Source organism: Synchiropus splendidus, chromosome 8, assembly GCF_027744825.2.
Source record: "Synchiropus splendidus isolate RoL2022-P1 chromosome 8, RoL_Sspl_1.0, whole genome shotgun sequence".
Taxonomy (NCBI): domain Eukaryota; kingdom Metazoa; phylum Chordata; class Actinopteri; order Syngnathiformes; family Callionymidae; genus Synchiropus; species Synchiropus splendidus.
The window spans coordinates 21,897,064-21,921,653 of record NC_071341.1 but is presented as its reverse complement, the minus strand read 5'-3'; the positions used below and the strand labels follow the sequence as shown (position 1 = coordinate 21,921,653).

The window sequence follows — 24,590 nt, the reverse complement described above, 5'->3', positions numbered from 1 at the left end:
TCCAGTGGACAGGAGTCTTGGAGCAGACCATGAGACTGGCGGTGAGGAGGAGTTAAACATCGACAGAAATCCAACCATTCACTGCATTCCGTTCCTCCCTGAGCTTCTTTTCTTACCAACCTTGGCACCCTAATGCAAGTGCTCCCATGCACTTATGTTATGCTTGAATTGAGTATTGAGTGGGCAAAGCCTGGAGGACATTGCCTTTTACTGCCGCTGATCGGCCGCCGCACACACCCGCACTGACAAACACAATCCAACCTATACACCAGGCGCACTCACCCACAGACTTGTGTTGAAAAGTGCACTCAATACATCCTATTCATTTTTGCTTCTATCCCTCCGATCTCTATCTGATTTATGAATGTTCCCACTTTATTTCCTTCAACCTCTCGTGTGTTTGTCACATTTTATTAACTCTCCTTGTTGATCTCCACTTATAATTTCTTCAGCTCAAGGATTTATTCCTTGCAACACAGGAATCAATCCAACACTTGGGTTTACTTGTGTCGAACATAAAGGCAAGCAGGAATGAGGACGCAGTAAGATAAACACTGCTGCTCGTTTAGTCACGCGTGTAAAAACAGATACGGCTTTCAAAGGTCAGTACCTATAGGAAATCCAGACAAAATGAAAAGGCTGTCCACTACAGACACAATTCTAGGGATTAAAACGTGCCATTTATGGGGAGAGAATAAATATTTTTGCATTGAATGAGCTGTGAAAATGGCTTTAAACAAAGAAAAAATAAAGCTGTTCCTAGTTATTGTCATAGATTAAGACCATATGTGGTGTTTGTTTGTTTCTTTTTTTATCCCTATAAGTGGAAATGATCACCCACCTTTGGATGCTGGCTCGACAGTAACCTTGTCGCTGAAGTTTCCTCGTCCTGCCGTGGTGACCGCTGCCGCCCAGATCAGGTACTGCTGCCGGTGGTTCAGGTGAGTGATTCGGTACAGCAGCAGCTGGGGGTTTGCTTCATACTCGCTCGGCATCTTAAAGTGGGGAAAAGGGGAACCATTGAACTGTTTTAAAACATTCAAGTGTACTGAAATAGAGACACTCATGCACAGGCTGGGCAGGGTTTGGCAGGTTTTTCATTCCAAAAAATATAAATTTCCACAAATTCCAATATTTTAACTGAAACTTCACTTTTTTGGTGACAACATCTTTTAATCAAAATACTTTCCATTATGCTAATTTTTTTTCTTCTCTTACTTCGCTCTTTTATAATGAATAAAACTTCATTCCACCATTTATGAGGAAATGGTTCGAAGGCCCTCAACAACAGTTCAATGATATCTCAGTCACAGCTTGTTAACTCCCCTTATTCTTTACCTTATTTCAATGAATTAAAAAAATCTACAACTTCCATCTAGTCTTCACATTAGAAGGAAATTTAGTTTGGCAAAAACTGGTGAAATCTAAGGGAAAACGTCAATTGGTCCACCAAGAAGAGTTCTTGTATTCAGAATCTATTATATATATATATATATATATATATATATATATATATATATATATATATATATATATATATATATATATATATATATATATATATATATATATATATATATACCTCTAAAATGACAACGAGTTCTGATATCATCTGGACCTATTATAGCAGGCTAAATAAGCTTTGTTTTTAAAACAAACTGGGAACCAATTGCAGCGTTCAGAACTCTCCCCAAACATACTGGGCGAATTTAAAGATACGGCTACTTTACATAAGACGCAGGCGTAATGTGAGGGCTCCAGTGAACATCATGTTAATGTGACCCAGGCCCTGCAGTCTCGTCAGATCAGCCAAAAAAAAAAAGCGAGACACAGAGGAGGGTGGAAGATACAGGGGTTCTGGGACAGATTCAAATGGCACAACTATGTAGAAGGATGACAGGCAAACCCCCCCCCTCCACCACAATCTCTTTCGCTGTGGCCCTCGGGGGGGACAAACAAAGACACGAGACAGAGGAAGACAATGGGAGACAGATAAATGAGTCAGTCAGAGATATCATGAACAGTCATACACTAATGAGGGTATCTACTGCAGGCATCGGCATGACAGACAGACAGAGAGGGAGGAGAGGAGGAGAGGAGGGGAGGGGAGGGAGGAGGGAGACACATGCGCAAACGTACACATCTATGAATATAGTGCTGGAAACCCTGACACACACGTGCTGTGGCATCCATGACCTGGAGGTGGATGTGTAATTGCACTGAGTTTAACCCAGCCATGTGTCTGCTGTCGACACACATCCACATCGCTGTCTCTTCTGCACAACAAACACACAACTATTTAAACATCTCCCCACCAAACCACAGAGGACTAAATGCCTTTATTAGGGCCATATGAGGCTGAGTTGATAAGTCAATGTTTGACCCTCACAAATCTTCTGACCTCAAATGATAAAATACACTGTGTTTTATGGATTTTTGTCATTAATAGACGCCGCTTTCATGTGACGCCACCATCACAGCTCCTCCACGTACCTGACTGACAAGTGTTGAATCACAAATAATAATAAAAAAAGATCACAATTGCGGATGAGCGACAGTTTGACTGCTGGGTAAATGCGGCGTCGCGGTAAAACCTGCAAAGAGGTTCCAGTGCCGCCGTGCCAGCGGAGCCCTTTCCTGCCGTACAGTTTATTCTGTGCAAAGAGATTCCAGTTTTCATGTTGTTTTTCACATTTATGAGCAGCCTGTCACGCTGGAATCCACCGGGCTTTCTATTACTTCCCACAGTTATCATTCATCATCCATTCTTCTTTTGCCGTGTCTTCCTCTCTTCCTATCCTTTCACCCCTGCTGTGCCATCCTTTCTTTTTCCCATCGCTCACTTCACTTCCCCCATCTTCGTCTCTTCACTTCCTCCCAGCAACGCTCTGTCAGGCCCGATCCTCCCTTCATCTATTCACCATCGTGTCCCTCTGTTTCACACGCCTTTCTACGCGTATCTTTCAAGTGTATTGAATGTGCATCAATGTCTTGCTTTCTCCTCGCCTGCCTCAACATTTGTCTCCATACTCAGCACTGCAGACAGGGGAGGAGAGAGGGGTGTGTGAATGGGTAGGACGGGCGGGAGGAGTGACAGAGTGTGTGTTGCTGTAACGGATATTAAAATATTCCTTCAACGTGGAGATAACGGTAATACGGGGAACGATGGAGCGAGATAATGAAAAGAGGAACAAAAGTACTCTCCGCACTATGTGTCTGACCCCCCCCACTTCCACCCTCCCCTAGCCATCCTTCCTCCTCTCCAGTCGCACTCATTTACATAGTAATCATTCTGAACTCTGCATGTGCGATAGACAGATAGATAGATAGATAGATAGATAGATAGATAGATAGATAGATAGATAGATAGGTGGATAGATAGATAGATAGATAGATAGATAGGTGGACAGACAGACAGACAGACAGACAGACAGATAGATAGATAGATAGATAGGTGGATAGATAGATAGATAGATAGATAGATAGATAGATAGATAGATAGGTGGATAGATAGATAGATAGATAGATAGATAGGTGGACAGACAGACAGACAGACAGACAGACAGATAGATAGATAGATAGATAGGTGGATAGATAGATAGATAGATAGATAGATAGATAGATAGATAGATAGATAGATAGGTGGACAGACAGACAGACAGACAGACAGATAGATAGATAGATAGGTGGACAGACAGACAGACAGACAGACAGACAGATAGATAGATAGAGAGATAGAGAGATAGATAGATAGACAGACAGACAGACAGACAGACAGACAGACAGACAGACAGACAGACGGATAGACAGGCAGACAGATTGACGGATAGACAGGCAGACAGATAGATAGATAGATGCTAGATAAATAGATAGATAAATAGATAGATAGACAGATAGACAGATAGATGGATAGATAAATAGATAGATAGATAGACAGATAAAGATAGACAGATAGACGGATAGACAGGCAGACAGACAGGCAGACAGACAGACAGTCAGACAGTCAGGCAGATAATTTGAGAATGTGTGTTTCGACTTGTTTTCTGCCCTCGTTGATGAACAGATGAGGTTGTCCTGGCAACGTGATGAGACGCAGATATGCAAATAAGGCAGGAGGGTGAGCTCGCACGCACACACACTGCGGTATGAGGGGAGCTCATTTCACACACACCTCTTGCTGAGACTGCAGCAGTAGACCACACTCATGGTTTCACACAAACACGCACAAAGAGAACATTGTGCGCGACATAATGCGGCTTTCATCACGCCATCCAAATGGTCGGGTTTGTTGGCGACCTTCACCTCAGAATTGCTTTTGTTTTAAATGTGATCTGATCACTCACAGGCTGGCCGGACCCGGGACTGGAGCAGTAGATGGTGTACTTTCGGATGATCCCGTTGGGCTTGTGAGGAGGCAGCCAGGACACGACGACGCTGCTGGCGGACGAGGGCACAGCCTTGATGCCAGCTGGGGGCCCCGGGTCTACACCACAAACGCACGATTTCAGTGACGGTGGCAAACAAATAATAGTAATAATGCTTACACAGGAGGTTCATCAATGTTTAATGAATAATTAATCCAAGACAAGATCGACAAGCAGAAGAGCAGATTCAAGGAGGATCCAAAACCAACCACTCCATGCAGCGCTAAATAGAAAAGGATGAGTTTTAAGTTAAGGGTTGAGAAATTTGTGGCAGTGTGGTACTTTCTAACCAAATATACAGAATTGAAATACTGTTTACTATTCAATGATAAAAATGTAATTATAGTCATGATGAAGGTACAAATGAAAATCGATTTTTTTGTTCCACTATTGGAATTACATATTTTTTAACATGGAAATAAAACATATATAATTGGGTACATATTTGAAGCTACAACATCACAGTGAGCTTCATAAGCAAACATCTGATGCTTTATGTTATTTATGCTGCCAGGCGACCTGGAGTGTCTGAAAGGCGCCACATAAATAACATGGAATATTACCATTTTTTATACAGTCAAAAATGCATTTATTATGCAAGTTTAGTGGGAATTATTGAAGATGGGAAGATGGGTTCTGCTTCAACCTTAAACATAAGTTTAAGGTTGAAGCAGAACTGTGAAGTACAATATCAAAATGTATGTTTCAATTGGTATTGAAATACACTCAGTAAGTAATGTATATTGTGTGAGATGTCATTTTTAGATGAGAATTTTTATAGTTTATGACAAAAAATGACTCAGAGAGGAAAAATTCCTGGAGTCAGATTTGAATCATTTTCCCTTGTCCCATTTTATATTTATCCTGAACATTTTATCTAAATCTGTCCATCACTTTTCAAGCTATTTTGAACACATTCAGTCAGACAAACTGACAAACCAACGTCGTCACAAACATAACCTCCTTGGTGGAGGTAACTATACAACATGTCTTCAAAACCTTGTAAAAGACTAGCTTGCTGTCCAGTGTGTCCCATGCTTCTAGCTCCAGGAAGCAGGCAGGAGACTATCGTGACCCCAATGATGGAACAAGCTGAAGCTAATGACAACAAATGTTTTACTGAAAAGGAAACCCCAAGGAACAAATGGAAATATTATTTTTATTCAATTGACTGTATTGGAATTGTACTTGAGCGTTTTACAGAAATAAATACTTGGTTTTTGGAGCCTAGCTCTCTGCAAAAAAAAAAAAAAAAAGATTTGTTTTCCTTCGTCAGAGCCGGCCACTGTTGCGTGTCCATTTCATATTTCCTCAGTTCTCAACGCATCAATTTTGTTTTCTACTAAGAATCCTGCAGTTAATATTGAGAATCCAGGCTGCTCCTTCCCTAGCTCACCCTCTTTCCCTTCCTTTTTCCTCCCGACGCTCGCCTTGTTCTGTGCCAGGCCCCGGGGAGGGAGAGGAGAGGCGGATACGGATGTAATCCACGGCCCACCAGTGTAAGCACAAAATTAATTCTCTCTAAGCCACAAAGAATTAATCTCTCTCCTCTTGCAGGGTGCTGAGAGAGACTGGCGCACAAACAATAGCATATGTACACACACACGCACGCACACACAGCGGCGCTGAGACGTATACGCACAGATCCACACCCTCGGGCTCCTCAACCACACACACACACTCACACACTTTTTGGCTTCTTAATTCTCATTAGTGCTGGTAATGGCACATCAGAGTAGAAAGAGGTTTTAATCAGCATCCTAAGACTCAAAGACCCTCTCTAACCCTCCAAGCATGGCACCTCCCACACTGCAGCCTTGGTCAAGAGCTTGAACGCCCTACACCTGCTAATAAAGGATTACTCCTCAAGTATTTACGTGGACGGCTTTGATTTGAAGCAGATCAAGGACTCACAGTCTTCACGGGTCTGGATGTAGAGCACGTTGCTGCGCACGCCGTCACCCGCCTGGGTGTAGGCCAGGACCTGGATGCTGTAGTTGGTGAATTTCTCCAGCCCTCGGAGCTCCACTTGCTCCTTGATGGTGGTGATGTTTTTCATTTCACTCCACTCTAGGCGACAGAAAAAGTCGGTTCAGACATGAGAAGTCGCGGAGAGAATGGCCGGGGATGATGCCAGCACACCTCCGTCTGGGAAGACGGCCCAAAACACGACGCGGTATCCCTTCAGAACTCCGTGCAGGGTCATTCTGGGAGGCTCGGCCCACGTGATCACCGCCTCGTCCGATGTGACAGAAATGGCACGCACATTCTGAGGAGGCTGGCTCGGAACTGAATAAAAAAAAAAAAAAAAAGTAACAATAGTTGGACACCTTTTGGCAACATATGTCACAAAATAAATCTAAAAAGTGATAAAGTTATCAGAAATATATGTACATTTCTAAATTTGATTTAAAATACTGACATAGATTGAAAAGTCTAAAAGAAACCCATCTATGGAATTCACCGTCGACAGCTTTTCCCAGCTAACCAGGGTCACAGGTGGTGGCTAAATGAAACAATGAAACTTTCCTTTTCATTCATATTTGGACATCAAGCAATATTAAAGGTGATCGATTCACTTCCCAAAGACAGTAAAAATCACCCAAAAGTGTGTGACTGAAAAGATCCCACACTGCAGGGACGTGAAAATAAGTCAGTCGTGCCCAAATCACAATATCCAATATCATTCGCTCTTTTAATTCTTGAAGGCTAATATGAACATGAAGCAGGACGAAAGCCAACTTGTATTTAAATGACTTCAGTTTGACATGTGGTTGACTGTAAGAGTTTGGTAAGGTCACGCTGGTCACAGCAGCTTAGCTAAATATATCTGAGGGTCTAAGCAGCATTTCCATATCAAACTGTGAAAACAGTCTAGCAATAGATAAGGCATCCACACTGATGTATAGGACCTCAACAACTGGCATCTCTCTCTGTGTACAAGTCTCCTTCTGTTCCTGCCAGTCCAGGTGTCTCAGCTGTTGGCTAGTGCTGACCACTAGTCTTTCAGGCTTTGAATGAGCAGCCCTGTTGATGATGAACAGAAGTCAGCTTGTGCGAACGGGAGACGCAGGATGAGAGGAAGGGAGCGGACTGAAAGACAGAGTGCAATGAAAGAAAGGCTGGGCTAAGTTTGCCAGGGACTATCAGCGCAGCTGCTGAGAAGTGGGGAGGTGGAGGAAGAAAGATTCGACACTTGAATGAAATCTATGAGCTAAAATCTCCAGCCACTTGTTCAAAAAATCGTATGACAAAGAAAGGATGAAGAGCGTCGTGTTTATAAGCAGTAGAACACGAGTGTTGAAAGAAAGGTAGTTGGACTGGAGGAAAGGCATCATGTCAGTTTTGGACTGGGGCGGAGGAGATGAGCGTGAGGGGCAGAGGAAGACGAGAGACAGGGAGGAAGAGAGTCAAAAGCAAGGGGGAGCATGGGAAGGGCAGAAAAAAAAAAGATGAAAAGAGGGGCAGAGAGACAATGCGCTCAGCTGTGGATAATTACAGCAGGAAGCCAGCGGAGGGAGAAAGAGGGACAGACGAACGGACAGAGAGGCAAGCTAATTATAATTATTTTTAGTAGGCTTGTTGTTATCACTATTATCATAATGGCCATCAATATCACTGTCGCCACGGTGACAGCCACAGGGAAGAGCTGGAGGGCTGCGTCTGCTCTGGACCAATGGGGCTCAGCCAACTGTTCACTAGGAGGACAAGTGTGTGCAAGTGTGTTTGTGTGTGCTTTATTTTAGGGGGCGGGCAGGTAATACAGTATATGCCAAATGGCAGGTTTCAACAGTTAAAAAAAAAAGGTTTCAAGGCCTGAAGTGGTTAAAAACAGGCCGCTTCATTTAGGAGTTTATTTACTGCCCATTTCCACCGCTTTGGATCAAATACTGCTGCCGTATTTGGAAGGCGACATGTGTTTTCTGTGTAGTCACGCCGTAACCCTGGTCCTCCTCTGTTTATTTCAGCTTTAGCCATTGTGACTAAAGTGGTCCTGCTGCTCACCATCCTCCAGTGTTGTGGCGTTGATCTCCGAGCTGGAGGGCCCGGTGCCTGCTCTGTTGAAGGCCTGGACCACCACACCGTACTGGGCAAACTTTTTTAGGTTGTCCAGCGTGTACACCTCACTGTCCCCAGTGGCCTTCATCTCCACGATGCTGTACTGGCCGTTACTGCCGGGGCCGTTCTCCCTGTAGCCGATCTGGTAGCCCCGAATCACGCCGTTCTGGAGCTCCTTCCTGGGCGCCTGAGGGATGAACGAGGAAAGAGTTTTAAACCACATATGAGCTGTGATCCCAGCCGAAGTGACTTACCTTCCATGTGACCCGAATACTTTGAGAGGTCACTGGCTGCAGAATCACATCGATTGGGGGACCATCAGGCTCTGCAAAGACAGAAATCATCCTTAAATTCTGAGTTTTCTGGAAAAAAAACAACTTTTTTTTCCTCTAGTCTGCAAAAGATCAGGTCTCCGGGACACTTACGTGCTTCCTCTGTGCTGATAGTGAGCTCCTTACTGGCTTCACTCTTGCCGATGGCATTGTAGGAATACATTCGGATGCTGTAGACGGAGGCGGGGTGGAGGTCCACTATGTTGGCCTGGTTGTTGCTGGGGGAGATGTTGCGAGTGGCGTGCTTCAGCTCCCATGTGTCTGGATACAAACAAGTGGGGGGGTTGCGAAGAGAGTGACTTATCACATGTCATGTTATACAAAAATGAGAAAACGGTAGAGTTTTTTCTCTCTCTGCATTTTCCATTTATGCTCAAATTATATAGAAAATATGAGCAGAAATTTAAAAGGATATTAATATTTCAACATGCACTTTTAAATTTGAAGAATTACATTATTCATTTTTATTTTTAGAATCTGCCAATATAGTTTATTAATCTGGAAGTGACAGTCAGCCATCAGCTGCATATTTTGTAACTGGAAAACTTCAGCAACTTCTTGTGAGTAACAGCTTGCAGTTCGAACTGTAACCATGACAGTTTTGTTTTTCCCATGATGCACTTCAGATCTTGTCGCTCTCCTCGCACATTTACATAAGAGCAGTCCAGCAATCTAATAATATTAAAATGAATGGTAAGACGGACGTGTATCAGCCTGGTGGTTTCTCCACACAAACACACACTAAAACACTCAAAATGATCTGATCAGCACCGTAACATGGGAAGAGCTCAGTGGCTACCATGTTGATTTCAGAATCTGCCGGGTAAGGACTTTAATATTGAAGCCTCTCTTGCACGGCGTTGACATCAAAATACATTTTTCTCAAAGAAGCAGCTGATTTGTGAATGAGAAACCAGAAACTGTGACAAAAAGAAATGAGTTGCTCCAACCTGTCTTGTTTTTGTACTCGATATCGTAGGACGTAATGACGCTGTTTCCATCAAAGCGCTGTGTCCACCTCAGATTCATGCTCCGATCTTTGACCTCTCTCACCTCCAGCTCTGGAGGATCCGGGGGCTCTGTCGGAGGATAATTGTCAGTGAGTAGTGGGGAAGGCGTGGGAAGCGTGATTGAATTACGGAGAGGCAAGATTCATGCGGAATCATCTGCGCGTGATTTGTTACCTTGAACTGTGAGCTGGATCAGCCCTCGTCCTTCACCGTAAGAGTTGATGGCATGACAGGAAAAGAAAACTGAATCCTCGCGCTCGGCTGGTTTCAGCTAAAGAAAGAAAGGGAGCGAGCGGAAGGTGTCAAACCGATAATCAGGTCGTTCTTTAGAACTACAAGACAGTGGAAAGACAAGCAGAACTCGCCTTTTATTTAACCCTCCTACTCTCAAGTCATGAACACATTGAGTGACACCATCAAGGAATATGTGATGTATTAAACTGGTTTAAGGCTAAAAGATTTTGGTCACAAGCAAAGCAGGACATGCTTTTAAGACATATTACTTAGTAAGATATTAAAAGCATATTTTTCATCCGAATCACATCCGAAACAACATGTGTTACCTTATATATAAAATATAACTTTCACTCTATATATACATATTTCAAATATAGTGAATAACAATATGTTGCAAAATAGGTTCTTGCCACAAAGATTTTTTGATTAGTGGTGCGATTTGACAAAAAAATAAATATAATAAATACATTTTAAAATAAAAATAAATTAATAGTGTTAAAATTTTAAGTTGAGTCTGTATATAAAAGCTTAAACATTACATTAAAAATGATTAATCTTCTGTACTGAACCAAACAGAACTGTTATAGTAAAAGTTTCACAGACAGAAACCTCACATGACGTAAACCTGCTACTAAACATGTTATTAAACAGTTAACACCTCTAGTCATCATGATGCCACCCTTTGCTCGAAGTCATTTCTGAAACCACAAATCGTAATCTTGAACTTCAGAATTCAGATCATTGTTGCTCCTCTGCACTTTGAAGCACTGGTTTAAAACGGAATGTTTCCGATGTGTCTTCCTGCTGACAGCTATCTAGCCGCGAAAGCAACATGGTACTTCTGGCAATTTGATCATAAAAAGCAGAAAGTAAAAGTCAATTGAAAGTGGAGTTCAAGTGGCCCAAAGTCAGCAGGCATCAGGCAGATGCTTCAGGCCATGTGAGTACATCTTACCTTGAGCGTAGACAGCACCTCGTCAGTCTTCTCATTGGGGCTCGTGGTAATGGAGTATCTGGGATTACGGTCAGGGTCAATGACCGTGTCGCCTCTTTCCCAGCGAATGATGATGGGCCATTCTCCTCTGGCTGTGCAGTTCAGCTCCTTGAGGTGACCCTTCTTGGCAATTGTTGTGTTAGGGTGACTCGTGATCATGGCCGGGACTGCAGACGGAGAAGGAAATCTATCGTGAGACCACGAGGAGTTTGGGGCGCGTGGAGAAAATGAGGTCATTTAAAGAGTGATGTAGCAGATGTATGAGCTGGAATAAGGTCACCGCAGGTGTAGACAGAAGGGGAAGTGACTCTATTAGAATCAGATTTTAAGCCAGGATCAAAGAGGGAAGGACAGGATGGATGCAGTGGAATAAAAAGGTGGAGTTCAGAGCAGCGAAGTTCCATTGCAGTCAGGTAATGAAGAGCTATGGTCAATGAGGTAAAGTCAATAAAGCTCCTCTCTCATTCTCCAATAGTTACCGTTGGGGTCTAGGTGAATGAAGTGGCAAAAACGATACACTCCACCTTGTTCTACACAAAAACGCTCGCAAACTCAATCTTGGTTTCCACCGCACACACAATATTGATCGGAGAAGGATCCCACTGTTTTGTTTTCATCACTTATGCATCTCAGCCGCCCTCTTTTTTTCCCTCTTTTCCTCCCTCGCCACTGAGCGAAACAGACAGAATTGAAGGAAGCAGAGGAGAGGAACGGTTCAATCAATAACACTAACACCACAAGTAGCGCGAGCTACGGTGAGTGAGAGAGAGAAAGAGAGAAGGAAGGCAATCCTGCAGTCGAAAAGCAAGAGTTAAACTTGCACATTCATTTACTTTTCTCAACAAAGATGAATCCTTTCTGATACAGGATGAGCTGTAGGTGTCATATACATTGTGGTTACCATTACATTGTAGTAAGCACGTAACATTATCAACAGTCTTGGCAGAGTTTTGGTTGGCTCTAGAGGTTGGAGCCCACTCCTGCTACTCTTTGATGGTGTAGAATAATGAATTAACCTTTAAATCAAAGTGCCTGGGAAATGCCATGTAAGAGTGCGGAGAACACAGAAACCCCAGACAGAAAGAAAGGACCCCCCAGGTTGCCCCGATCAAGTGATCAATGCCGCACTAGCAACTGGGCCACACCTCATGGCAACCACTAGCAAAGATACTCGTGTCCCAGTTGCTCAGGGGTGTCCACACTTCCTCCCCACTAAACAAGTGTCGTCAATAAATCACAATTTTGAATCTCAATTCATCAAACTAAAGCTGAGTTAATGGCAAATTAACCAACCATTTTGTATCTGTTCTTAATGTAACTTAAAAGAAGATGTTATCCACACAACAGCAGCCAATAACACTTTCCTCATGCAAACCTTTGTTTACTCCAACAACCCAACATTACATACACTGTCAGGACCATCCTTTAGAATCACCCCAGAAGCTCGACAACATGCTACACTTCTAGTAAAATAACTAAAAAACGGAATGACTGAGTTCACTAGAATTTTAAAGAAATGTTGATAAAGGGACATGGAACAGTTCTTTAAATTTAAATCACCGTATGGGTGCAGAAACCTTTGAAGGATTTACATTATAACGCCATATGAAGTGCCATTTTGTGGAACATTACTTTCAGTCAGCTGCCATTGAACTCATCACGATCTATGATATTTTTTAAGTAAAATGAATGGAGGGCGAAAACACGGGGTGAAACAATACGGTTTCCTGTGATCTACATGAACTACATGTAAATGTTGACACAAATTTACGAAACTGAGTTGAGAAAAATCTGGTATTTCTGTCCGTTCATGAACACATCTCCGAGCGTTTCCCCGGACGCCAGGGACGACGCGTTACTGACGGCAAGGGCAGGCTGCAGAGATTGATTGCAGATAATGATTAAGCTCAAAGTGTTTTTGATTGTTTGAAGACAGATCCCAGGAGTCAAAAGATCAATGAGCTCAGTTGCTTGACATTCACACTCCCTTTCTGTACACACATTGGCCTGTTGTAGCGGCTGGGTGGAGGGTTGGAGGGAGTCGTGCAAGCAAGGCAGAGACACGGTATAAACCATATGATTGTGCATTGTGTTAGCATTGATTTACAATGCAGTATTTTCCTATTATGAAATAGAATACTGAACAACTGTTTCTGCAAAGCAAATTAAATCAACACACACTTGACACAAGTCATGTGCGTAACACCAATAAATAAAAATAATAAAAATAATAAATAAATTTTTTTCATTCATTTCATTTTTTCATACAAATTTTCTTAAATGACAGCAAAAACCGGTTTACTCTTCCTCATACCCAGCAGAAAATCTCCTTGTAGTCTGTTCCATTTTCCTCGTCCCCACCCACCTCAGGATAATGCAGTGTGATCCGGCTCATTGGACAGAAGTGAGGACTGATAAAGGAGGGTCATCACCAGCCTGGCTGCAGCCATCCATACCCCCAAACACTCCGCTACATGCCTGAAAGAGTTTGTGTACTCACTCTTCACTGTGAGAACCATGCTCTTGCTGATGTCAGAGCCCACGCCATTGGAGGCCTGGCAGAGGTAGAACCCACGATCCTCTTCCAGGACATGTCTGATGAGTAGGGAGCCATTATTCATGATCTGGATGCGACCGGTCAGAGGCACGGGGTGGTACTGCTGTGGGTTCCCAATGCCGGCTGTATTTAAGAATCAGACAGGCACTGAGTGATTCAGTGCAGAGATCACGGATTAGAAACACACAAGTACCTAGTGCTCCTTTGGCGTGCTTCCACATGACCTTCGGAGGAGGGTATCCATCGACTGAGCAGTTAAGAATCCCTGCCTTGCCATAGATGCCATCCTGGTTGTTGGGCTGGACCACGAACCGAGGTGGCACTGAAGAAAAAAATGTCAATAAATGATTCAGTCTGTGGAAACAACAAACATGATTAATGATGGGCCGGTGAGGCTTCATGAAACAGTGTCCTCAATTTCAGAGCCGACTAGATGGCGCTCTCTGCACTAAAATCTTTGGATTTGAACAAGCGTTTCAATGAAACTTCACCTCATTTTTAAACTAACAGCGCCACCTACTGAGCTCTAAACATAAGGACACTGTTTCTGTTTCATGAAGCCTCATCCGCCTCACACTAAACATGATCTTAAATGAAAATAAGAGCTCCAGCAAAAAGGCAGTGCAGAGGAGCAGGTACATGATCGATCTGCACATGTGGAGAAGAATATGCATCTTATGCTCCCATCATGTCCAAGTCTAAAGTCAAGTCCTCTCACCTGTGACCGTGAGCTGCCTCTCAGTGCTCACAGTGGCGGCATCATTGCTAGCAATACAGGTGTAGTTGCCGTTGTGTTTCAGCGACACCTTGGATATCTGGAGGGAGCTCATGAACTCCTTGGTGTCTATGGTGATGCCTGATGAGGGAACAATTTCCTGGCCATCCTTGCGCCACGTGATGCGAATCGGCATGTCCCCAGAGGCCACCACACAAGCAATGTACATGAGCTTCCCGATAGACGTCGGAGGGAAATCAAATGGCTGGATCAGCGGAGGAACTTGAGCGAGAAAGAAACAAGTACAATGCGGGTTATGAACGGAAAAAAGAAAACTGCTTCAATAACGTAATTGAAAACAATTTTCTGACTCCAGCCAGCAGCCTGTAAAGCCTTCAAAATACCACTGGCTGCCCTACTCTGCCGTGGACGGTGCCCCCTACCAACCTTTTTACAATCCACCCCATCCTGCCCTGCTAATGCCAGCCCATAATAGCTGTTCTAATTAGAGCCCCATCCGCAGGGGGAGAAGGGTGTTGCTATGGAGACCGGCAAAGGTGATTTGGAACAGGGGTGGGGGGTGGCGGTGGTGGTGGGGGTTACAGCCCAGACATCTGGGGGATTTAATCTGGACCTTGTTAAAATGCATCTAATTAAATCACAGACATGACAGACATGTAGCTTTAGTTGTGTTTAAGCCACAAAATGAATGAATGCACACGCATCTCTGCTGTTCACTGCAACACAAACCTGTGATCGGGCTGAAATCAGAGCCGAATCTGCATTAGTGCTCTGGTTGTATTTAATTGTTGAGTGGTGGCGAGAGCTCACCAGGCCACTCCGCCCATAATCAGCCCTTATTAGACACATACAGCCTTTTTTACATTTGATTTTCACTCTCCTCACCCGCCTGCAAACCTGAATTACAACCCTGGACTGCATTTCTGACTGAGATCTATGGTGCATGGCAACACTTGTCTGACCTTTGACTGTGACGTGAACCGTCTGCGTGATGAAGAGTTGCGGTTGGATGAGAACGCTGCAGACGTAGGCGCCCTCGTCCATCCCCTTCTGGACGTCGCTGAGTTTCAGCGTTCCATTCTCAAACACCACCTAAAGACATCACCAGGACAAGACGGGTGTTACAGTAAAACATGAAACACTATGATCTGTACAGATAAATGACATATGTATTTATTTTATTTTATTTTTTTCTGCTCAGTAAAATGATACGTGGACGATACAGTACCTACTTAAACCATAATGTGGCTTAACATCTACCACATTTTGAAGGGTATATAGGTGCAGCCCACCTTATTCTGGACAAATGAAATATGTATATTGTAGACAGTCAGTTCCGACACTGGTTTCTGGAGAATACACTATCTAAAAAGCACACGTTTGAAACTGCGTTTAAAATGGAATATTCATGATGCTTTCATTTAAAACCAGTTGCAGATCCTCCTGGCTTTTCAAGATCAACAACCTTTATGAGGGCTGAAATAAATGTGGGTCTTCCTTTCATTAAGTTGGGGTCACATTCATGGGGTGTGCACCATCTCATAGAGCGTCTGTTTATCTCTGCTTACAGCCAGGTCGCCTCAGGCGCATCCATTTAAAGTATAGCAGGAGCCCTGTGCACTTGTCTATGGGACAGTACTTCAAAAAGAAAAAAGTCTGAAATAATTGCTTATGTAATGTACATTTAAAGATGCTCGAGAGTCTATATGTCTTTTGCAGAAAGCTAATTTGATGAATGTGTTGAAAAGAAAACATGAATTGGTCACCTGTCGATGGTTGTCGGGCAGCAGAAGTCCCTCTTTGTACCAGTTGATCGAATAGTATGGGTAACCAATCACACGACAGTTTATAAAAGTGTTTCTCCCTGCTACTGCGGTGATGTTCTTCATTGGCCGAATTCTCGGAGGACCTGATGCATAGAGAGCGGAGAACAGGATGGACGAGAAGAGAGCGGTAAAAATGGTTAGTGATTGCTGCCGGAGGCAGGTGGTGGAAATTTTAGAAATTATTGGTGGGGGTCAAGGGTCGGGAAAGAGCGGAGAGAGGAAGAGGAGAAGATCTGTGAGGGACAACGCCATGCCTTCTTTGTTTTCTGGCAAACTTTTAACTTATTGAACGAACGGTATCTAGGATTGCACAGAAGTCAAGAGCAGCCAACCGAAGGAGCTTATTCCTCTTCAAATTAATGACTTTCATGTGTATTTTTAGGAGTGATTTATCACAATTTAACCATTTTATCAATTTATTTTTATTTTATTTTGAACTTCATAATTAATTCTATTTTATCTCTGGTTACATTTGAAATTTCAGTTTTCGATAACATTTGATTTTGCTTTGATTTTCGGCTTCATTCAATATTTATATTTAATACATGTATTAACTGTTCCTGATTTAATGTATTTCATATTTAATTCTAAATGTTGAATATATTGATTCTCTGTGTTGCTTATTAATCTTAGTGGCACGCTTAGTTCCAGTCTAAAGGTCATAACGATTCATGCTTTAATAAACCATTGAATCCCTTCATAAAATGCCAAAGAGTTTTCCGAATGAGGAGCAACATAAAGAAAGTTTGCCCTCCAATGCAGCCTTTTGTTCAGCCCCAGCAGTCGAGCAGCCAGACAGCCCGACAGGCCGACGGCTTTACGGAGCCACATGACTAAAAAGCACTCAGAACTGTCATTCAATTATCCCTCACTCTTTTACTGACCTTCATTCAAACGTTCATCTTCAAATCTTTGTTTTTGTCTCTCCTTCCTGCCCTCCCACCCGCACCTCTCCTTCCCACTCCTCTCTTTCTCAGCATGTGCACAGCTTTGAAGTCACAGCTCTGACAAGTCAAAGATGTATTATTCAGTAGATCCGTCACACACACACTGACGCAGGTACAGTATGTACATGTGTGCCAGTTCAACTCTGTCCATGTGGCTATTAGCCCTCTAACTGGAGGAGTCAACCGTGTCTCTGAGCACTCAACGTCTCCACTTTCTCCACTGCCTGTGTGGATTAATACATCAATCTGAATGCTTGTTTATGTCTAATGCCAGCGGACGCTCTCTGGTGCTGGTCATCATTTTCACTCTAATAATCTTCCTGGCATTTCTCCTCAAAGCAGAGCAACATGTCACAACTCCACTTCTCACCAAAAGGACAGAGAAAAGAGAGAGAAAGAGGGAGAGATGCTGCAGTGCTGGTCTGTCTGAGGCTGTCACTTCTCATCCTCGTCGTCTGACACGACAATGACATCACCAGCACTGTCACCGGAGTTCTCCATCACATGCTCAAAGTCACAGATCCACTCTACTTGCCACTTGTCTTGTACACACATCTCTCCTTTTGATCCCTTCAGTATGATACCTCACAGAAAATCGACGAGGAATTCCATTAGAAAATGTCAAATAAACAGAGAGCAGTAGTGGAGATCCAGGTTTTTGGTGCAGTCAAGGTTGAATGTTCATTTTACACCTATTTCATGCGGATCCAGTTCATTTTGGCATCTAAAAACTATCTTTCTCTTATCTGTGATCAGGTCATGGGGGCAGCACCTGAAGAGAAGAGGCCTAGACTTCCCTCTCCCAAGATGCCTCCCTCTGCTCTTCTGATGGAAAAACGTGAAGCTTCCCGGATCAACTGAGTCATAGCCTCACACAGGCAGACGGACATTGCCTCCACTCTGTGATTATTGAGTCAACTATGGATAATATTTGAAGACCACTGAGTGATGTCTGTCTGTGGTAAAATGAAGTTCCTGAGTTAACTCATCGATGCATTACAGTGAGGGTCAGAAATACAGAAAGATATGGAGAGGATTTGGGTCGGGGAGGGGCTGAGACTGTAAGAAGCCTCTATATTACTGATATTGAAAAGTAGACAGGCACCTCTTACGTTTATGCGCGCTTGGTACTCGGCGCTACCGGCCGAGTTTCGTGCGGCGCACCGATACACTCCTCCATCCCGGATCTGAGGGTTGCTGAGGTTGACATGGCTCACGGTGCTGCCGTCCGAGAGCGTGTACTGGCTGGCCCTCACGCGCGACAGATCCCGGATCACGGGCTCGTCGTCCAGGGTCCACGTGATGGTCGGCGGCGGGGCTCCTTTGGCGGAGCACATCAGGGAAAATGGCTCACCGGGGACGACCACTTTCTCGCTGAAGGAGGCAACAATGCGCGGCGTTCCATCTGAAAACAGAACCAGCGAAGGGGGAAGTTTGTGTGTGTCTGTATCATGAGTCCAGCTAAATTCTTTTCATGACTTAACACTTTGAAAAATAATTTCACAAACGGCCTTCTAGTTTTCTATTAAACGTTAACGTCTGCAAGAATAATTTGAGAAGTAGAGAAGACCAACCTTCCAACAGAATTATAGAGAAGTCCTGGGCAGTTTGACCTTTGCGTGTAGCAAAGCACTGGTAGGCTCCTGAGTGTCTTTTTTGGGCAGCAGAAATGAACAACGTCTCGTTGTGAGAGCCTTGAATTGAGAAGTGCTGGTCAGGCGTAACAAGTTCTGTGTTACGGTACCACGACACAGAAAAATGTGGAGATCCCTGAACGGCACACGACAGAATGACTGTGCTGCTGATCCCCGTCTTCAGATTCTTTGGGGACAAGGTAACCCGCAACGGCTCTGTGGATGAGAAGAGGAGCCATTACAAAACTTTCCCAAGACACTTTGACACTAACAAGAGCAACACATTTTTGTTCCCATCCAGACTGGACCAGGGTTCAACGTCGCACCTACGGCAGTTGACAACATCCGCTGTCATTGGACTTCTGAGGAGTTACAAACCTGTGACCACATTATAAACTATTTATTTCTGTAGACTAACAAAATCGCAAAAACATTGTCCTTTATATTCGGCAGGAAAATTTTATTTCTTCTCCACACATTTTGAGATTAACTGCTGATGGAAAGAACTCTTTACACATAGTTCGACTTTGTTGGCCCGTTTTCGACGAATCAAAGGCGACCTGACACGCCTATTGGAGTTGGGGGCGGAGCCTAAAGTGTGGGACCGCTTCTTTAAGGAGACTTCGGAAAGCACCAGTGGTCTTAGCACATTTCACCAGTTGTTCCCTCCCACCTGTTCAACCGCAAGTGAAGTTTTCTTACAAAATAGAAAGTGTAATAACAGAGAAACAAATGTGAATTTAGATGGATATTCAATTAAGCTATCAATACAGCACACAAAGAGCAATAAAAATGAGAGCGAGGAGTTACCGCACTGACTAAGTGCAGATTTAGATGACTTGATGTGTTTAGAATTGTCTTCGATGACTGAAATACGGCTGTATCTAATACACATATACACCATCGGCACGTTTGTTTGAAGAAGCTCTGAAACAATTCGGAGTGGTGAATAAAGGAGCCGGCACAAGACGCTTCAGGCTGCAGGGCGTGTGCAAAAACGATGGCGCCCATGCATGTCAAACACTACCATCATGTTCGATATGTCTGTCTTCCTGTATGTACTGTATCTCCATCTACACTCTGTCACTGTGATTTCTGTGCAGCGCTGTGATGTGCCTTCTGGCCGGTCTGTCTTGTGTCCACTATATCCAACCGCCTCATCACTCACCCTCTGGTACACCTCCTTCTACGTCCCTCATTATGAAACGGCTCAATCTAAAATCTTCCATAAACAATGACCTGCAATGGCTTCATTGTGTCCGAAGGCAGGGCAGTGGAACCAGTCACCCGCAGGCGTCCATGTCTTAACACAGGCGAGTGGATGGAGATGGGTATTTGTGCGACACACAGGTCACAGCCAAACCACCAGAGCTTGAATGATATCTCCATCCATGCAGTCGTGACCTGACAGCACATTACTTCTGTCTGTCACACTTTCGTGGCGGAGTTATCGTCAGAGAGCTTGGCGTACATGACTCTTTCACCGCAATGTAGTCTCTTTATTAATGTTCTTGCACCATTTAATAGTATTGGGGTTGTGAAAAAAATATTTAAAAAATATATAAATATATAAAAATAAATACTTTTTAAATTTTATATTATCATATTTAGACAACAAACCTGGCTTGGATAAGATTATACTGTATATGATCATTATTATCATTATTTCTGTCTATATTTTCAGTGTACACAACCAAAACCCCCTGATCATACACAAGCAACAAATCTCCCTCTTCGTACTCACCTATGACATTGAGGTGACCCGTCACCTCCTTGGAGCCGAAGCTGTTGGTGACCTCACAGATGTAATTTCCGCTGTCTTCCAGCCTCAAGTCAGCGATGGTGAGGCCGGTAATGCGGCGAGTCCAGCGGGAGTCTGTGGGTAATGGCCGCCCATCTTTTAACCATCTGATTGTGGGGTTGGGGTATCCAGATGCAATACAGGGCAGCTCCACACTGTGCCCTATTTGCACTTCGCCAGACTGGAAACTGTCCATGACAGTAGGCGTGGACTCCGTAGGGTCTGGAACATATAGATTTAGTTTAGCTTACTTACTGGTGGTCTCAATAGAAAGCTGAAATGCGTTGCGCACCCATAACAGACAGCCTGGCTCCATTGCTCTGGCGAGTCTCTCCACTGTACTTGTGCTTGGTGATGCAGCGGTAGGTGGACAGAGCATCTTCCTTCTGGACCTCTGAGATGTACAGGGTACCGAATGCAGTCAGGAAGAAACGGTTACCTGGTAGAGACAAAAATGTCATGAAAAATAAGTCACTCGATAAAAAACAAAATTCCATTTGAACATGCTGGAAGGACACGTCTTGCGCATCCCTTTCCTCGGCACATTTCGAGGAAAAAATGTGATTGCAGCGCAGAAAATCAGAACGTGCCACGAAAAGATGGAGCCACGGCACTTAAGTGAACACGTGGGAGCTCTTAACGTTCCATGTCCTCTCCATCAGGAGACATATACACAATCCAGGAGGACAGATGAGAGGAAGGAAAGGAGGAAAAGGAGAGTTATTGTAGGTGTTAATAATTGACGTTGCAGTGTGTGTTATGGTAACAGCATATTAGTGTCATTTTCATTTCGCATCACTGACTCTTCGGACTAGCGCTGATTTATATTCCTGTCAATAGACTGTGTGTGTGTGTGTGTGTGTGCGTGCGTGTGTGTGTGAAGGACTTAGGAGTAAAAAGATGAGGAGAGTGAATTTCAGTGTTTGATTCTTTACGCTTCTCTGAGTCTTTTTGTATTCAGTTTCCCAAAGGGTTATTTTAGGCAGCGTGCAATGCATCCTGCATGGCTGAGAGTGCCTGTGTTTGTTATTTGAAATCCTTGTTTTGTTGTTTTTCTGCGTTGTTGACAAGCAAAACCTTGAGTAAAACACAGGTGTAATCAATATTTCATTCCTAGACTTTGAGCGCATCACACAACGGTTCTGTTTCCCCTCCCTTTCAGTTAATGATCCCACTCTTATTTGTATATAATAAATATATGCAGTGTATTTATATACACTGTAGTATGATTCATGCGCCAACATATCCGAGCACGTCGGACTGTTGTGGTGAGTGCCCAGGGACGTAAGCTGTAATTTCCAACCATGGCCTTTTGTTTAAACCTGCGTATTAAGCCTTACAGGATAATATGCACTTGGCAAGTCGAAACCAGAATAACACACTACTTGATCCTGTCACAACAAGCCTGCAGAGAGCAAGACAGACCGGAAGCAGCTCGGCAGTGGGGGAGCTGGTGGGTGTCAGGGAATGTTTAAGAATGGAAGGAAAGAAAATGGTGCAGCAGAAATTAATGAGAAAGAGCTTGTCAGAAACTTATTCCCTTGGCTCTGACTTTACTTTTCTCTGCCTGATAACTGCAAATGTGCGCGGTTATTGACTGGAGGAGCCTTTGAAATTGCAATTGCATCAGGAATGAATTTAAGGTTTTATCGTGTTTGTATCATTTATCTGCTTAATGAAAGGGAATATATAGGAGGAAAGGGAAGCGAAACCCGTGAAAGAGAGCACAAAAGTACTGCTCCTCTTCCCACACTCCGTCGCAGCACAGAAGCCAGTCAAATGTGCAAACATCGAGCTGTTTTTAAACCTGGTGCACCTCTAACTTGACCACACACCATCACAATAGAATGTTAGTCGTCCTTATTGGCAACGACAGAGCTAACAGAGCTAACAGCTAATGTGATGTCTCACCTCAATTGACACTCGTAGACCATCCGTTTGCTTTGTGGTTTAAAGTCGGCTAAAAACTAAATGCAGAACCAAATAAATGCGCTCCAAAATGTAAGGGAGAAAGAATCATTGAAGCCAAGAATGTCAAGCTTTGTCTGGAAATTCCCCAAACTAGAATGAAATCATGCAAAACAAATTGTGATAAAATTGGAGCAGTTATTGAAAATCAATAAATCATGATATATTTTCGCCATCTTGCCCATCCCTTTCTGGAGACGTTTTATAAACACGTGGTCTGCAAATATGATGCCAAAATAGCCAAGTGTCAGTAGCTACAATTTTTCACAAATTAAAAGGGATATTCTACAGGACTTACGACTAAACCCTAACCCTTTGGTGGTGAGGTTTTTTTCAATGAACCAAGTGTGTCGTAGCCTAAAAATGGTTGGAAAACACTGGGATAGGCCCATTTTACTCAGACATGACAGCCACCGATACAATGTCAGTTGTATGCGCATTGAGAGCACACCTGAGTCTGATCCCACTTGCTAAGGCACAATCTTATCAGTCAATGGAAAAGGTCAAAGTGCACGGATCCAACAAGCTCTCATTCGACGATCACATTACTTGTAGACAGAACCTCAAAATACACATTAGAAGTAGAATTATTTCATAGGGAATATGTTTCTTAGAAGGACACATTTCATCAACATTTTTCAAGCAGATCTGAAGTGTGTCAGTGTGCGAGGGGTTTTAAGGGAGGAAAAACAAGGCGTGAGTCCTGTTGTTCCTCTTACATGACATCACTGGTAAAAGATTGATAGTCCAATATGTAGTCGACACATTTTCTTTGCAAGTAATCAATGATCCTACAAGCACTCTGGATATTAAAGTAGCTCATACATCAAATCCCCTTATTTTTCTTCTGATTTTCACAGCATCATGCATTGCAATATTCACCCCTCCTCTCCTATTAACAGATATTTTATTCCTGGTCACTCTCTCCCCAGCGCCGAGGAAGGGGGTGACCCTAGAGGGAGTTGGACAGCAGATGAAGATTAATGGGTGGAGAGATAGGGAGATAAAGAGAAACACGCCATTGGGAGTGACAGAAGAAGGAGTGAGAGTGAGAGGGATGACAGGCCTGCAGGCCTGAGAACACTTGGTTATAATCCTTCTATGTCTGTCTTTCCTTGCTCCCCTTGCAAGAATCTCCTTGTGGGAGAGAAGATCAATTCTCGTCTAGTCTGCTTACGCCTCCAGGAGTTTGTCGTTTTTGAGAGTGTGTGGATACATGTTCATTTGTGTGCGCTTCCCTTTTTAGACAGATCTTTTCTCTTTGAAGGCTCGAGAGAGTAACAAAACCCCTCTTCCTCTTGTTTACTTCTCGACCCCTTATCCATCCACAGACTCAGGATGACATCTGTTCTCCCATCATTCCTCCAGATTCGCCCTCTCCGTCTCTCTATCGGGGCCTTTTCTTTGCAGGCATGTATGCAACGGAATTGGCTCAGCTGATTGGCCAGAGGCAGGAAGTCAAACTGAGTGCGGAGTGAAGCAATACGTGTGTGTCTGTGCCCAAAATTTGACACTTACCCAGACACACACACACTCATGCAAATGAGACAGGCTCCCAGGAAGTTAGAGAGACAACAACGAATCACCAGAATGAAACCCTACAGCAAGTCTTTCCTGAAGGTCCGAGGGTGAGACAAAGAGCTGAACAGATTCCCACATGAAGGAGGTAAAATAAAAAAAGCTTGGAGCCAGGAGAAGAACAAAGCAGGTTTATATAGACATCCAGCCATTTCTACCAAACTAGTGTGACGTGGCGTGAGAGAGACGGGACAGCTGATGGGGCAGGCTTCATAGATCCAGTCTAAATACCAGAGAACAAGCCTGTTTGGCGCATCCATGTAAATGAAGCCGGAGCTGCTGCAATGCTAACGAACAGCGATTCACACAGCTAGACTCATCACTTATTAATGCTCGAAGGTTCCCTTCTCTTCCTCTCTCTCTTTCACCCATTTCCCTCTCCCTAGCTCTCGTCAGAACCACTCGTTTTTGTCGGCTCCTGTGCTTGCTGTTGCTAGGGCCTGCACACTTGCGTAGCAACAGCTGGATAGGGGGCGCTGCAGTGCGC

The 24,590-nt window shown here is 43.7% G+C and overlaps 1 protein-coding gene across 4 annotated transcripts in view; it reads right to left on the bottom strand.

Moving 5' to 3' along the window:
- LOC128764122 (cell adhesion molecule DSCAML1) overlaps window positions 1-24,590 on the bottom strand; it is an 87,412-nt gene that overhangs the window by 11,934 nt on the left and 50,888 nt on the right. For 3 of the 4 annotated variants that reach the window (XM_053873587.1, XM_053873585.1, XM_053873586.1), the window contains 19 exons: window positions 20,850-20,996; window positions 20,501-20,779; window positions 18,697-18,972; window positions 18,228-18,527; window positions 16,116-16,258; window positions 15,312-15,441; window positions 14,332-14,610; window positions 13,807-13,935; window positions 13,557-13,736; window positions 11,018-11,223; window positions 10,000-10,096; window positions 9,766-9,894; window positions 8,909-9,076; window positions 8,738-8,808; window positions 8,430-8,670; window positions 6,567-6,713; window positions 6,339-6,494; window positions 4,344-4,483; window positions 842-995 (listed from right to left, as the gene is read on the bottom strand). In XM_053873587.1, the coding sequence (XP_053729562.1) occupies window positions 842-995; window positions 4,344-4,483; window positions 6,339-6,494; window positions 6,567-6,713; window positions 8,430-8,670; window positions 8,738-8,808; window positions 8,909-9,076; window positions 9,766-9,894; window positions 10,000-10,096; window positions 11,018-11,223; window positions 13,557-13,736; window positions 13,807-13,935; window positions 14,332-14,610; window positions 15,312-15,441; window positions 16,116-16,258; window positions 18,228-18,527; window positions 18,697-18,972; window positions 20,501-20,779; window positions 20,850-20,996 (3,372 nt within the window). Of the gene's footprint in view, window positions 1-841; window positions 996-4,343; window positions 4,484-6,338; window positions 6,495-6,566; window positions 6,714-8,429; window positions 8,671-8,737; window positions 8,809-8,908; window positions 9,077-9,765; window positions 9,895-9,999; window positions 10,097-11,017; window positions 11,224-13,556; window positions 13,737-13,806; window positions 13,936-14,331; window positions 14,611-15,311; window positions 15,442-16,115; window positions 16,259-18,227; window positions 18,528-18,696; window positions 18,973-20,500; window positions 20,780-20,849; window positions 20,997-24,590 lie in introns of those variants that run through there. The other variant, XR_008415714.1, reaches the window with a different exon arrangement.